The following is a 13,900-nucleotide window of genomic DNA, read 5'->3' as shown; positions in this document are numbered from 1 at the left end:
TCAACAATATGACAATGTCGACGTTCGAAAAATCCATTATGTTCAGGGTATGAGGAGGAGTGAAGTGGGAAATGACATTTATCGTTAGGAGGGAAGAAAGATCTTGATATTCTCCTCCATTATTAGAGTGAAGTGTTTTGATGGTGCAGTTGAAGAAATTTCCACTAGGGCCTTAAAACTAGTAAATACATCACAACACCATATTTGCATTTTAGGGGATATAACCATGTATATTTGGTGAAGTGGTCAACAAAGATAATATAGTATTTAAAATTGTCAACTGAATAAACTGGTGAATTCCAAACATATGTAAAACAATTTCAATATGAGAGGAGGTGGATAAAGTAGATATAGAAAATGGTAATTTATGACTCTTATTGCAATGACATGAATTACAATGAAAATTAAAATGAAAAGAATTAATGACATCCAGCTTAAAAGAGGAGATCATTTTCTTGAATGTCGACATTGATGGATGACCAAGTCTGTGATGCCAACTAATGGATGTGATCTTTATTAAGGAGAAAACAAGTAAAGGAGATGATGAAGAGGAACAAGGCCACTTATATATGCCATTCTTAGTTTTCCCTTAGAGAATAATCAAGCCCATAGAAAATAAGGATAAGAACTCAACAGAGGCATTATTAGATTTGCAAAACTGAGAAATGAAAATTGAATTTTGTTTCATAGTTGGTACACAGAACATAAAATAGAGAAAAAAGAATGAGATAGAGTTGTGAAAGATGTAGAACTTGTGTGTAATATTAGAGCCATCACTAATCATATTTCATCAGTGCCATTGTAGGGTTTATGAATAGCAATATTTTAGAGATCAGTTGTAATATGATGAGTGGCACCACTGTCCAGCAACCGAGGGTCATGTGCAGGTGAAGATGTAACAATATGTCCTTGAGCTTGCCAAGGAGTAAAATGGGTCCGGGTGGGTGAAAAGTTGAAGTTCGTGGGTTGAAGCGGGTATTGGCTAAATGGACAGAGGTAGATAATTTGAGGGAGGGTGAGATGTTGCATAAGGATAACTCCTTGTGAATAAGTTTTTCATAGAGTTCATCAAACGTGATTGGAGTATCTCGACTGTTGACTGCATCAATGATAGATTGGTAAGTGTCATCAATGCCTTTCAAAACTTTTTCAATTAAATCTTCATGATCAAATGGCTTTCCAACAGCAACAAGTTCATCAACTTTGATCTTGATGACTTGCATATAATCAATGACAGGTTGTGAACCTTTTGTAATATTCTTTAAGTCAAGTTGTTTGATATGGCCACGAGTAGGGCGAGCATAGGTGTTGGCGAGAGTACACCAAGCATCACGAGATGTTTTGGATTGGGTAATAAGTGACATAAAAGTAGTGGAGATTGTGTCAACAAGCTCCGAATAAAAGCTTATCTTGTCTTAACTATGTTTGATATGCAGGATTGAAAGAGATTATATTGTTGGTGGTAATTGTGGGAGGACGGGAGGGATAAGAACCATTAAGAAATTTGCAGAAATCATAACCAATGAAGATTAATTCGATCTGAGTTTTCCAAGAGAAATAATTGGTAGGAGTAAATTTTATAGAGTTATGGAAGGTAAACAAAGTTAGAGGATATTTTGGGTCTTGGTCGTTTGGGTGGGTAATTTGAGAGTTTTCCAAGAGCCATGAGTAGAATTGAGATTAGGTCTGTTTGTTTGCATATAATTGGTTTTTCGGAAAATGAATTATTAGAATTTGAATTACTGAAATTTGAATTACTGGAATTTGAATTACTGAAATTTGAATTCTGGAAAATGAATTACATTTCAGGAAAATGAATTACATTTCTGGAAAACATCTGGAAAACGTTTTATGATGTTTGGAAGATGTTATTTAAACATTTTTTCCACTAGTTGAAGAGTTTTTTAAAAGTTATTTATTACAAATATTAAATATAATAAGTAATATTATTTATCATAAAATTTAATATTATTATTTTAAAATATTAAAATAATTTATTTATTATTAAATATTATTTTTATAATTTTATTAATAAAAATATTAGTATTGGTATATTTTAGTGAAATAAAATATTATAAATTATATTAATTATTTATTAAAGTAATAGTGCTATATTATATTTTAAAAATATTAGTATATTTTAAATATCTTTACTAAAATATTATTGAAATATATAAATAATATTATTCATTATTAAATATATAAAAAATTTATTATATATTATTAAAAAAAATATAATATCTTATATTATTATAATATAATTAATTATTTTATATAATATTAAAATATAATATATATTATTATAAATATTAATAAATATATTTTAAATATTTTAATAATTAATATTTTGATGAAATGATATTAAAATATTTTATTAAAATTAAATTCATAAAATAAAACTATTTTGAGTATTTTTGTTTTGAAGTGAAAAGTTCGGAAAATGACTTACGGAAAATGAATCCGTAAGTCATTTTACAGAAAACACAAAGGAAATTCTGTTACTAGGAAAATGAATTACATTTCGGAAAACGAATTACGTGAAACAAACACGGGAAAACGTTTTCCGAAAAACAAATTACGTGAAACAAACACGGGAAAACATTTTCCGGAAAACGAATTACGTGAAACAAACACGGGAATTCAGGGAAAACCAATTCCGTAATTCCAATTACGGGAAACAAACAGACCCTAGATATTGGGTAAAGGTGAAGAATGAGAAAAAAAATCAGAAATCTAAGTCTGGTATGAGAGTGGTCTAACACCATAAAGAGATTGGGTTTGGGATATTTTCAGTGGTGCATTTCATTGATTTACATGTGTTTATATAAAAAGTTCAGCATAAGAAATCTGCTGGAAAAGCTTATATGTTACAATCAAAATGTAACAACCTTGCACTTATTCTTAAGGAAAATAGATTACAACAAGTCTAAAATTTTAAATAAAAGAATCCTTGTAAAATAGAAACACTAAGGGTCTGTTTGTTTCCCGTAATTGGAATTACAGAATTGGTTTTCCCTGAATTCCCGTGTTTGTTTCACGTAATTCGTTTTCCGGAAAATGTTTTCCCGTGTTTGTTTCACGTAATTTGTTTTCGGAAAACGTTTTCCCGTGTTTGTTTCACGTAATTCGTTTTCCGGAATGTAATTCATTTTCCTAGTAACAGAATTTCCTTTGTGTTTTCTGTAAAATGACTTACGGATTCATTTTCCGTAAGTCATTTTCCGAACTTTTCACTTCAAAGCAAAAATACTCAAAATAATTTTATTTTATGAATTTAATTTTAATAAAATATTTTAATATCATTTCATCAAAATATTAATTATTAAAATATTTAAAATATATTTATTAATATTTATAATAATATAATATTATATTTTTAATATTATATAAAATAATTAATTATATTATAATAATATAAGATATTATATTTTTATTTTAATAATATATAATAAATTTTTTATATATTTAATAATGAATAATATTATTTATATATTTCAATAATATTTTAGTAAAGATATTTAAAATATACTAATATTTTTAAAATATAATATAGCACTATTACTTTAATAAATAATTAATATAATTTATAATATTTTATTTCACTAAAATATACCAATACTAATATTTTTATTAATAAAATTATAAAAATAATATTTAATAATAAATAAATTATTTTAATATTTTAAAATAATAATATTAAATTTTATGATAAATAATATTACTTATTATATTTAATATTTGTAATAAATAATTTTTAAAAAACTCTTCAACTAGTGGAAAAAATGTTTAAATAACATCTTCCAAACATCATAAAACGTTTTCCAGATGTTTTCCAGAAATGTAATTCATTTTCCTGAAATGTAATTCATTTTCCAGAATTCAAATTTCAGTAATTCAAATTCCAGTAATTCAAATTCCAGTAAGGGTCTGTTTGTTTCCCGTAATTGGAATTACGGAATTGGTTTTCCCTGAATTTCCGTGTTTGTTTCACGTAATTCGTTTTCCGGAAAATGTTTTCCCGTGTTTGTTTCACGTAATTCGTTTTCCGGAAAACGTTTTCCCGTGTTTGTTTCACGTAATTCGTTTTCCGGAATGTAATTCATTTTCCTAGTAACAGAATTTCCTTTGTGTTTTCTGTAAAATGACTTACGGATTCATTTTCCGTAAGTCATTTTCCGAACTTTTCACTTCAAAGCAAAAATACTCAAAATAATTTTATTTTATGAATTTAATATTAATAAAATATTTTAATATCATTTTCATCAAAATATTAATTATTAAAATATTTAAAATATTTATTAATATTTATAATAATATAATATTATATTTTAATATTATATAAATAATCAATTATATTAATAATATAAGATATTATATTTTATTTTAATAATATAATAATTTTTTTATATTTAATAATGAATAATATTATTTATATATTTCAATAATATTTTAGTAAAGATATTAAAATATACTAATTAATATTTTTAAAATATAATATAGTACTATTACTTTAATAAATAATTAATATAATTTATAAAATTTTATTTCACTAAAATATACCGAAAAAATGTTTAAATAACATCTTCCAAACATCATAAAACGTTTTCCAGATGTTTTCCAGAAATGTAATTCATTTTCCAGAAATGTAATTCATTTTACAGAAATGTAATTCATTTTCCAGAATTCAAATTCCAGTAATTCATTTTCCAGTAATTCAAATTCCAGTAATTCAAATTTCAGTAATTCATTTTCTGAAAAACCAATTACAGCTAAACAAACAGACCCTAATTCAAATTCCAATAATTCATTTTCCGAAAAACCAATTATATGCAAACAAACCTACCCTAAAATTACGTATCCTTATCAAGAGAGACCAAAATGGGAGACGCTCAACAGTGTTGAAGTACAACTTAATTTTAGGTTCGGTCACCACATCGTGATGTTAGGATTTGTGAGTTCCAAATTCATAATATTTCAGTCTACCAACTTTTTTTCTGGTTATCTATAACTTGATGGGATCAATGTAGAAGAATAGGGTTTAAAGTTCATGTGAACATTGTACCTTAGCTGCAACGTCTCTTTTGTTGACGCATTACACTTGGGTTTGAGACTGCTACCTTCGGGGTTAAGAAATCGTTTACGTACAAGTGATTGCTTAGCGGAAAGAAATCAAGCTCCTCGGTTTGCATTCCACCACTTTACCCCTTTTTGTATTTTCTTGGTTTCAAAGTAATGTTTTGTCTTTGAGATCAATCTTTTCCCACTTGTCTCTTTCGTACTATTCATTAAAAAATACATTGATTGACCAAATTTCTGAACTTGTCTGCAATATCATAATCCAACCTAGATTTCTATTGCGTAGCTCAGATTTATGCCGATTTTGCTGGCTAAATTTTTTAATTTTACCTTTCTAACATTATTTGACTAATATTTCCAAAACTAACACCTTTTCTATTGAGTTGGCAAAGGCGCATCTCCGGGGACGCGCCTTCCATTAAATGTCATAAATGCCCCCATCCGTTTTTCCTAACTACCCCTCCTCCTCCCCTATATAAATCCCCTCAACCCTCACTCATTCTTCACACCAAAATCATCTTCTCCTCTCTTATATAACTCAAATTCTCCAACTATTTGAGTTTTAAATTTGTTATTAGTGGAAAGAAATTTATTTTATGTTAGTATTTTTTTAAATAGTTATTATTTTTTATATTAATATATATATAAATATTATTTTTTTATTAAAATAATTTATATAATTATTATTTATTTAGAATTATTAATTTTTTTTGCTAATTATATTGTTTTGTCTACAGTTATAATGGAAAACGAAATGCTGTTGCGATTGGATATTGATCATATCTCCAGACATTTTAGCGATATGATAATATTTTTTATAATTAATGTTAATATTTAAATTTATTTTTATTTTAAAGTTATTATGAATTTATATTAATTTTTATTTTTTATAATATATATTATTTAGGATGCTGATCGTATTTTAGAAACTTTTATTAAAAATCCACGTATACCGACACCGGAACGTATTTTGCCATATTTGGCTTCTGCTGGGTTCGGGTATATTGCAACAATTATAGGCGGTTGCAAACTCGAACATGTCCTAATTTCTGCACTGATTGAGAGGTGGAGGCCCGAGACACACACTTTTCACCTTCCATGTGGAGAGGCAACAATTACATTGGAGGACGTCTCTATGCATCTGGGGCTTCCCGTCGACGGAAATATGATGTGTGGTATAGCGGATGGTGATTGGCAATCAATGTGCATTGATTATCTTGGAGCTGCTCCGCCAGAGTTTAATGGAGGTAGAATAGCTTTATCTTGGTTGAAAGCTAATTTGAGGTTTTAAATGAAAATGCTTCAGAGGATCAAGCAAAAGCATGTGCTCGGGCATATATTCTACGAATAATTGGAGGAATATTGATGCCCGACAAATCTCGCAACCAGGTGCATTGTATGTGGTTGCGGCATCTGATCGATTTTGATGAAGCTGGAAGATATAGTTGGGGTGCTGCAGTTTTGGCATTTCTCTTTAGAGAAATGTGTCGGGCGACGAATTATAAGAAAACTGCTATCGGTGGATGTCGTCTGCTTCTACAATCATGGGCGTGGTTCCGCATGCCTTTCTTATGCCGATCGTGAATGAACCATACGTATTCCCCTTATTGTTGAGGTAATTTTCGAACTAAATTTTGATTTAAATATTTTCAATTAAATAGGGTGATATTTAGTTTATATTATATTTCATAGGTGGTCGATGAAAAGAAAGGACCATAAAAGTATACCTACTGGGTTAGAGGAAATTCGTTTACTTATTGATACGAAAGTTGGGTATGAGGTATGTTTTTAAATTTGTTTAATTATTAATATTTTAATTTAAAATGTTAGATATAATTAGAATATTTTATTTATTTGAATTGTATATTTATATTTCAGTTTCAGTGGATACCTTATGCGAGCGATGAAGTGAAAGCTTGCATCCCACCCCACCTTAGTGGGTCATTAGAGGTATGGATATCGGTTATACCTCTTATATGTTATGCTATTATTGAGTGGCATCCAGTTGATCGCGTGCTCCGTCAGTATGGTTGTACGCAATATATTCCTGGAGCTCCTAGAAATTTAGACGACGTGCATAACATAGATAGACGGGGAAAGAAAGATGTTAACTGGGTGGTGAGACACAGAGATTGGATTGCGCTTTGGGAGAACCGATATACACTGTTGGCCCCTCGACAATATTACGCTGAAACTGGTCATATGGTTACAGATAACTATATGGACTGGTTTAATGAAAATGGGAAGCCGTTTCTACTTTCGGCGGAAGCACGAGGGGTTAACATTCCTAGGCGCCGAGAAAGACGTCAACCGTCTCAATATCATCGTCCCCCGACGCGTGGACGGAGAGAAGGCGCTACCGGTTCTGCATCAGTCCCACCACAACATCCTTATTCGTCGATGTCGCAGGGGTACATGCCCAGCCCTCCACTTCATATGCCAAGCCCACCAGTTTATATGCCATCTCCGCAGGGTTACATTCCGAGCCCGCAGGGTTACATTCCTAGCCCGCCAGGTTACATGCCTAGCCCGCCAGGTTACATGCCTAGCCCGCAGGGTTTTATACCATATGGAGGTGCATATACGACTATGTTTAATGATACAGCATATGGTTCATATGCATCTTATTTGGCTGGTGGTGCTTCTCCGCAGACACCTCAATCTTCATCTGGATCACATACATCGATGCCAATGTTTCCACAGTTTCCACAGTTCCCGGGGAGCGGTGGGATTGTTACTAGCACTCCTCCAGGGTCGTTATTTTATACAGGCCCTTCAGCCCCTTCAGCGTCATCTACACCAAATGAAGAAAATGCTGCTGATGATGATAGTGAAGATGAGGAGACTGAAGAACAAGTTCCACGAAGAAATCCTCCACGAAATAGGCAACCACCGCCATGTGGAACTCATTCGAGAAGACGACATCGGTGATCCAGTTATATTTAATGTTATTTAAATAATTAAATTTCAGAATTTTATGTAATTTGGTTATGTTATTTAAATGTTTCATGGTTGTTACATACATATTTTTTAATGTTATTTTTTATTCACATTTAACATTAAATGTTTGATAAATGTTTTTAAAATACAAATTATATTATTCGAAATTTAAAATAAAAATAATATTATTCAAATTTAAATTTAAAATATAAATTATAGTATTCGAAATTTAACATTAAATTTCAACTTAATATTCCAATTGTATTCGAAATTAAAAGTTATATTCCAATTATAGTTCACAATACTTAAATTGAAATTAAATTTATCCATACATATGATTTTATCATTAACATATATATTAAAACGTATACATTAAAATCAACTTATGTTGAGTTCATCGATCGACGGAATCAGCCAAGAGGGGGGTGAATTGGCAATTTATTCAATGTCACATTTCAATGCTCATTCCATACAATTTCAATGTCACAATCAACTTATCACTTCACATTTATTCAATTTATCCATAACATTTTATCTAATTTATTCAAACTTCACATAACGTTTTAATTTAAGTTATTCTTAACTTGTTGAACTTTCAAAAGAAGTTAAATTTAAGTTATTCAAACTGATATATCTAGTGTCCCCGAGGGACATGAATGACATAATAGGGCAATGATAACATATTCTCTGACGAAATAATGGAAGGCGCGCCCCCGGGAACGCGCCTTCATGTGAATAGTGAAATAATAGGTACTGATATATCTAGTGTCCCCGAGGGACATGAGTGACATAATAGGGCAATGATAACATATTCTCTGACGAAATAATGGAAGGCGCGCCCCCGGGAACGCGCCTTCATGTGAATAGTGAAATAATAGGTACTGATATATCTAGTGTCCCCGAGGGACATGAGTGACATAATAGGGCAATGATAACATATTCTCTGACGAAATAATGGAAGGCGCGCCCCCGGGAACGCGCCTTCATGTGAATAGTGAAATAATAGGTACTGATATATCTAGTGTCCCCGAGGGACATGAGTGACATAATAGGGCAATGATAACATATTCTCTGACGAAATAATGGAAGGCGCGCCCCCGGGAACGCGCCTTCATGTGAATAGTGAAATAATAGGTACTGATATATCTAGTGTCCCCGAGGGACATGAGTGACATAATAGGGCAATGATAACATATTCTCTGACGAAATAATGGAAGGCGCGCCCCCGGGAACGCGCCTTCATGTGAATAGTGAAATAATAGGTACTGATATATCTAGTGTCCCCGAGGGACATGAATGACATAATAGGGCAATGATAACATATTCTCTGACGAAATAATGGAAGGCGCGCCCCCGGGAACGCGCCTTCATGTGAATAGTGAAATAATAGGTACTGATATATCTAGTGTCCCGAGGGACATGAGTGACATAATAGGGCAATGATAACATATTCTCTGACGAAATAATGGAAGGCGCGCCCCCGGGAACGCGCCTTCATGTGAATAGTGAAATAATAGGTACTGATATATCTAGTGTCCCCGAGGGACATGAATGACATAATAGGGCAATGATAACATATTCTCTGACGAAATAATGGAAGGCGCGCCCCCGGGAACGCGCCTTCATGTGAATAGTGAACCGATTATAGACACTATTATATGCAACGTATTATAAACTTTCAAAACAAACTTCAGTTCACAATCTTTCAAATTCTCAACTTCAGTTCATATGAATTTGAGTTTCCGCCCATAGGAAACGAAAGAGACCCAAATGAGATTCAAACTTGGCTTACAATTGTACCAGATCCATTACTATTGAGGGACTCAGGTCGTCCAAAATCTACTAGAGTACATTGTGATATGGATATTCGGGAGAAGTCAACAGAACAAAAACGATGTGGACATTGTAGAAACATCGGGCACAATAGAAAAAAATGTCCAGCTCTGTTATCATCATATAACCGTTAACTCTTATGTAATTAATATTGTATTTAAATGAATGTTTTTATTTCTAATAATTTAATGTTATTGCATTTATATAATTTGTCAATGTATGTACACCTAAATAATTTTTTTAACTTTTAAATACATAAATATATTTAATATATTTATTTAATATAATAATTAATATTATTAGTTATAATTTTTTTTAAAATATAATAATAGTTCCACCTTCTAAGTAGAGAAAAATATTAAATTAAACAAATTAAAAGTTATTAAAAAATTTATGTATACGATGACACATTTCATGTTCTGATTGGAGGATTAAATTTATTAACTTATGCATCAATATTTTCGTTAAATATTGATATGAGATGACTAGATTGATAACATTTAAATAATTAACTGATAAAATTAATAGATCGATAATCAAAATAAAAAATACTCGAAACTTGATAATTCTTACATTATAATCGAAACATTTTACATAATATATTATTAATTTATAATAATAATAAAAATAAACTATTTATTATAAAACAAAATGCTGAGTTGGCAAAGGCGCGTCCCCGGGGACGCGCCTTCCACACGTGGCATCCAACTCAGCGAAAAACACGGGTAAAGCGCGCCCCCGGGATGCGCCTTTGCCAACTTAGCAGAAAGGGTGCTACTTCTGAAAATATTGGTCAAACAATGTCAGAAAAGTAAAATTAAAAGCAAACGGTATCAGGTAATTTAGCCGATTTTGCTTTGTATGTCAGAGTTCAGAGTTGAATTTCCTGACAAACTGATGTACTGTCAAAAGTTTTAAAGGTTGAACAACTCTACTTTGAGTGTTTATAATTAACCCTTCACCATAAAAATACCTGACAGTTTAACCGTTCAATTATAATGGCAAACCTAAGCCTCAAGAATTAGATATTTTTAACCCATCTTTTTGGCTTTTAGTCTGGCAGGTGTGAACACAATTTCCACACGCTTTTGTTGCTGGTAAGTGGAGATTTTCACCAGGAAGCGAAGAGAGAGAGGGAATAACAGGAAGGTTGACTTAAAACCAGACCTACCAAAAAAGAAGAAAGAGCAGTCTGGAAGTTGTAATTAAAACCAGACCTCCTTGCGAATACTTTTCTTTTGTGGGGGGTGGGAACACTCAAATTTCAAATGCAATAAAGAAGAGCAGAATTTTGACCTAATTAGTAGAAGTTTTGTGAAGCAAAGTCTAACCCTATCATGTAATAAAAAAGAAAAGCTATTCTGAGCACTCCTAATCTTTAGAACTTGGAAAAGCAAAGAATATAGACACTAGATGTTGAAATTTGATAGAAAAAAAGATGGGTGCGGGGGGGACAATAATCAACATGCCAGATCAGCTAGTTTGACTTACTATTATTCTCCAGGCTGAAAAAATGGAGCCATATATCCCCCCCCCCCAAAAAAATATAGATTCGAAACCACAATCAAATCTGACCCTAAAATCCCATGATCGAAACTTGTCTACAAACTCACAGAAATGGGAGTCGGGAACATTCACAAGCTGACATAAGAGCCAACCGCACCATTTATTGTTTCTTCATCAAACCACACTCAACCTTCATATTATACAAGATATTGGAAGATTCTTTATGTGTTCATTGACTACAACGCCCATTTGCCTTCAAATTTTAAAAACAATGCTTCGGAATTCAGAGCTTTTGGAGCAAATTAAAGTGATAGCATCCCTCAGCAAGATCCACCATATTGTATATACGAGATGAACAAAAATGTTGGTAATCCAGTATAAAAACTTTAATAAGTAATAGATGAAAAGCACCCACCACATCCACAATCCCCTACTCTTTTAGCCTCTTTTTTTCTTAACAGCTGACTATGAACAACGCTACAGCTAGCCTGATTTTTTAAGATTTCCCTTGGCAGAGTCGGGTTCCATTTAGTAAATATTTGAAGGGCCTTCCGATGGAGAGTGGTAGGACTAAGATGACTCCAGGACCAAAGCTGCTTGGGAGTCTGAGACGTTCCGGCTATGATTGTGATCTCCTTCATAGGTTACAATCAGCATCATTGGGTCGTCTAGAGCTCGCTCTACATGTTTCCTTGCAGGGCAGCCTCTTACACTGCTACACTTGTAATAGCCCCTGAAATTGCCCAAACAAACGGGTAAGGGGAAACTCGGGTCTGAGTTAAGTGGACTCACAGGCCTACCTAATCGAATTAACTCAATAGGCAATTTAATGTACAATTCCGAAAAGTCAAATGATATTTAAATGGCCACCCACAAATGACAGTTGCAGTTGAAAACAAAATTCGTTTAATGCAAACTTGAATTATTGTTTGGAGGCTTTTGGTCAAAACCACAGTCAGGTGAAGTAACAGATAAATAGCCCACGATAAGAACAAGGGAACTTGAATGGTAAAAAATTTAAAAGTAAAGAAAAGATCTCTTTTCGATTGATCAAAACGGCAAAAAATTGCAGACCTTGGATGAGGAGAACCCTTGATTGGTTTCTGGCCATACTTTCTCCAGGAATAATCATCAGGAGGAATATCGGCCATCTTGTTGCTAATAGCCGGAACTCTAATTACTCTCTTCACTCTTGATTTTCTACATAGAAAAAAAAACTAATCAGTGAGTTAATACCCGAAAAGCTGAATCGATTAAATCATCCAAATTAATCGATACGAACAACTTGTATGTATAACTAAGAAGGAAAAAACAACCTTTTCTTGGAGCAGTGGCAACGGCCAGAGGATGAGCCACACTTGAGAGCAGCATCGTCCATGGAATTGCACTTCCTTTTCAAAGATGAGGATAAAGGAGGTTTACCAGACGAATGGACATGGGAAGGACTGGCGAATTTGAAGCCAGAAGATAAGGATGGATGCATGCTATTATCAGTATCCCCTGTCAATGAAGACATAAAAGAATTCCCAGCAGACAAAGGAGGCGGAGATGAGGAAGTGATGGTACTGGGCGCTTCGTTTATCTCCAAAAGACCAGTCTTTGGCACCAAAACAGATCTGCTTTTACTCTGGTGGTGATTGTTAGGCAAATGGGGCAATCTACGGCTTGGGGTTGAACAGAAAGGCTTAAAAGCAGACACCTGATCTTTGGCTACTTGAAGAGAAGAATTCCCCAATTCTTGAATCTTCTGCAGAGTTTGCCGTGCATCTTGTTGCTGGTTTTTCCGCTCTTGTTCGAGAGGACTAAGAGGAGCACGTCTAAATCGAGCATGGCCGGTCCTGGGTCGACCAAGTAAGGATATAACCTTCTTGAAGGAATTAACAGTCTTATCTGTAACAGCTTGGAGTTCCATAGCTGGCTCTGAACCTGGAGAAGGAGAAGTTTTAGAAGAAACATCTTGATTGAAAAGTTGTTGAGTTTTAGACATCAATCTGATCAATTCCTCAACACCTTGGATCCCAGCAGTCGCAGCCTCTTTCAAAGCAGTTTCCTCCATTTTCCCTGCGAAACTATTGCCAGCACCACCGTACCCCATCATCAATTCCACGGCCATCTCTGTTGATCCAAGAAGAAACAGAAAAATCCCAAGTCCCCCCACTACTCCCCACAATTTCGATAAACTCGAAGTAGACGCAGTTTTATAGATAGAGAAAATAGAAAATACTTGACATGGAAGAAGAGGGAAACTGAATTGAAATAACGGTGAGAAAGAAAATAAAAAGAGAACTCAAAAAGCAAACAAAGAACGTGAAAGATGATTATGACGAACGGATTCGAGTCAAACTGATGCCCTCTCTGGTTGGGTCACTGACCTGTCTTCTGTTACATACTACCCGTCAACCTCCATATCCAATCACCAAACCCCACGTGTTCGTAAAACTTGTCATCACGTTGACCAAGTTGTCTTAAAAATGGGGTCCACTACAAACGGGTTAAACCGGCTTGGAAGACCGTGCCATAATGATACAAAAGAAAAAGAGCCGGG

General features: G+C 33.2%; 1 protein-coding gene across 2 annotated transcripts; it reads right to left on the bottom strand.

Moving 5' to 3' along the window:
* Positions 1 to 11,675: 11,675 nt before the first annotated feature.
* LOC120212815 (probable WRKY transcription factor 7) lies at positions 11,676 to 13,602 on the bottom strand. Of its 2 annotated transcripts, XM_039210998.1 has the most exons (4): positions 13,366 to 13,602; positions 12,672 to 13,281; positions 12,430 to 12,555; positions 11,676 to 12,088 (listed from the first exon to the last, which is right to left on the bottom strand). In XM_039210998.1, exons 1-4 carry the CDS (start codon positions 13,466 to 13,468, stop codon positions 11,926 to 11,928), a joined length of 1,002 nt encoding a protein of 333 aa, XP_039066929.1. In that variant the 5' UTR covers positions 13,469 to 13,602; the 3' UTR covers positions 11,676 to 11,925. The 2 variants fall into 2 exon arrangements, with proteins under 2 accessions (XP_039066929.1, XP_039066928.1); XM_039210997.1 differs by having other exon boundaries at positions 12,672 to 13,596.
* Positions 13,603 to 13,900: the final 298 nt, after the last annotated feature.

This window comes from Hibiscus syriacus, unplaced genomic scaffold (assembly GCF_006381635.1).
Source record: "Hibiscus syriacus cultivar Baekdansim isolate YM2019G1 unplaced genomic scaffold, ASM638163v2 tig00110017_pilon, whole genome shotgun sequence".
NCBI lineage: Eukaryota > Viridiplantae > Streptophyta > Magnoliopsida > Malvales > Malvaceae > Hibiscus > Hibiscus syriacus.
This window is presented reverse-complemented; position numbering and strand designations above follow the sequence as displayed.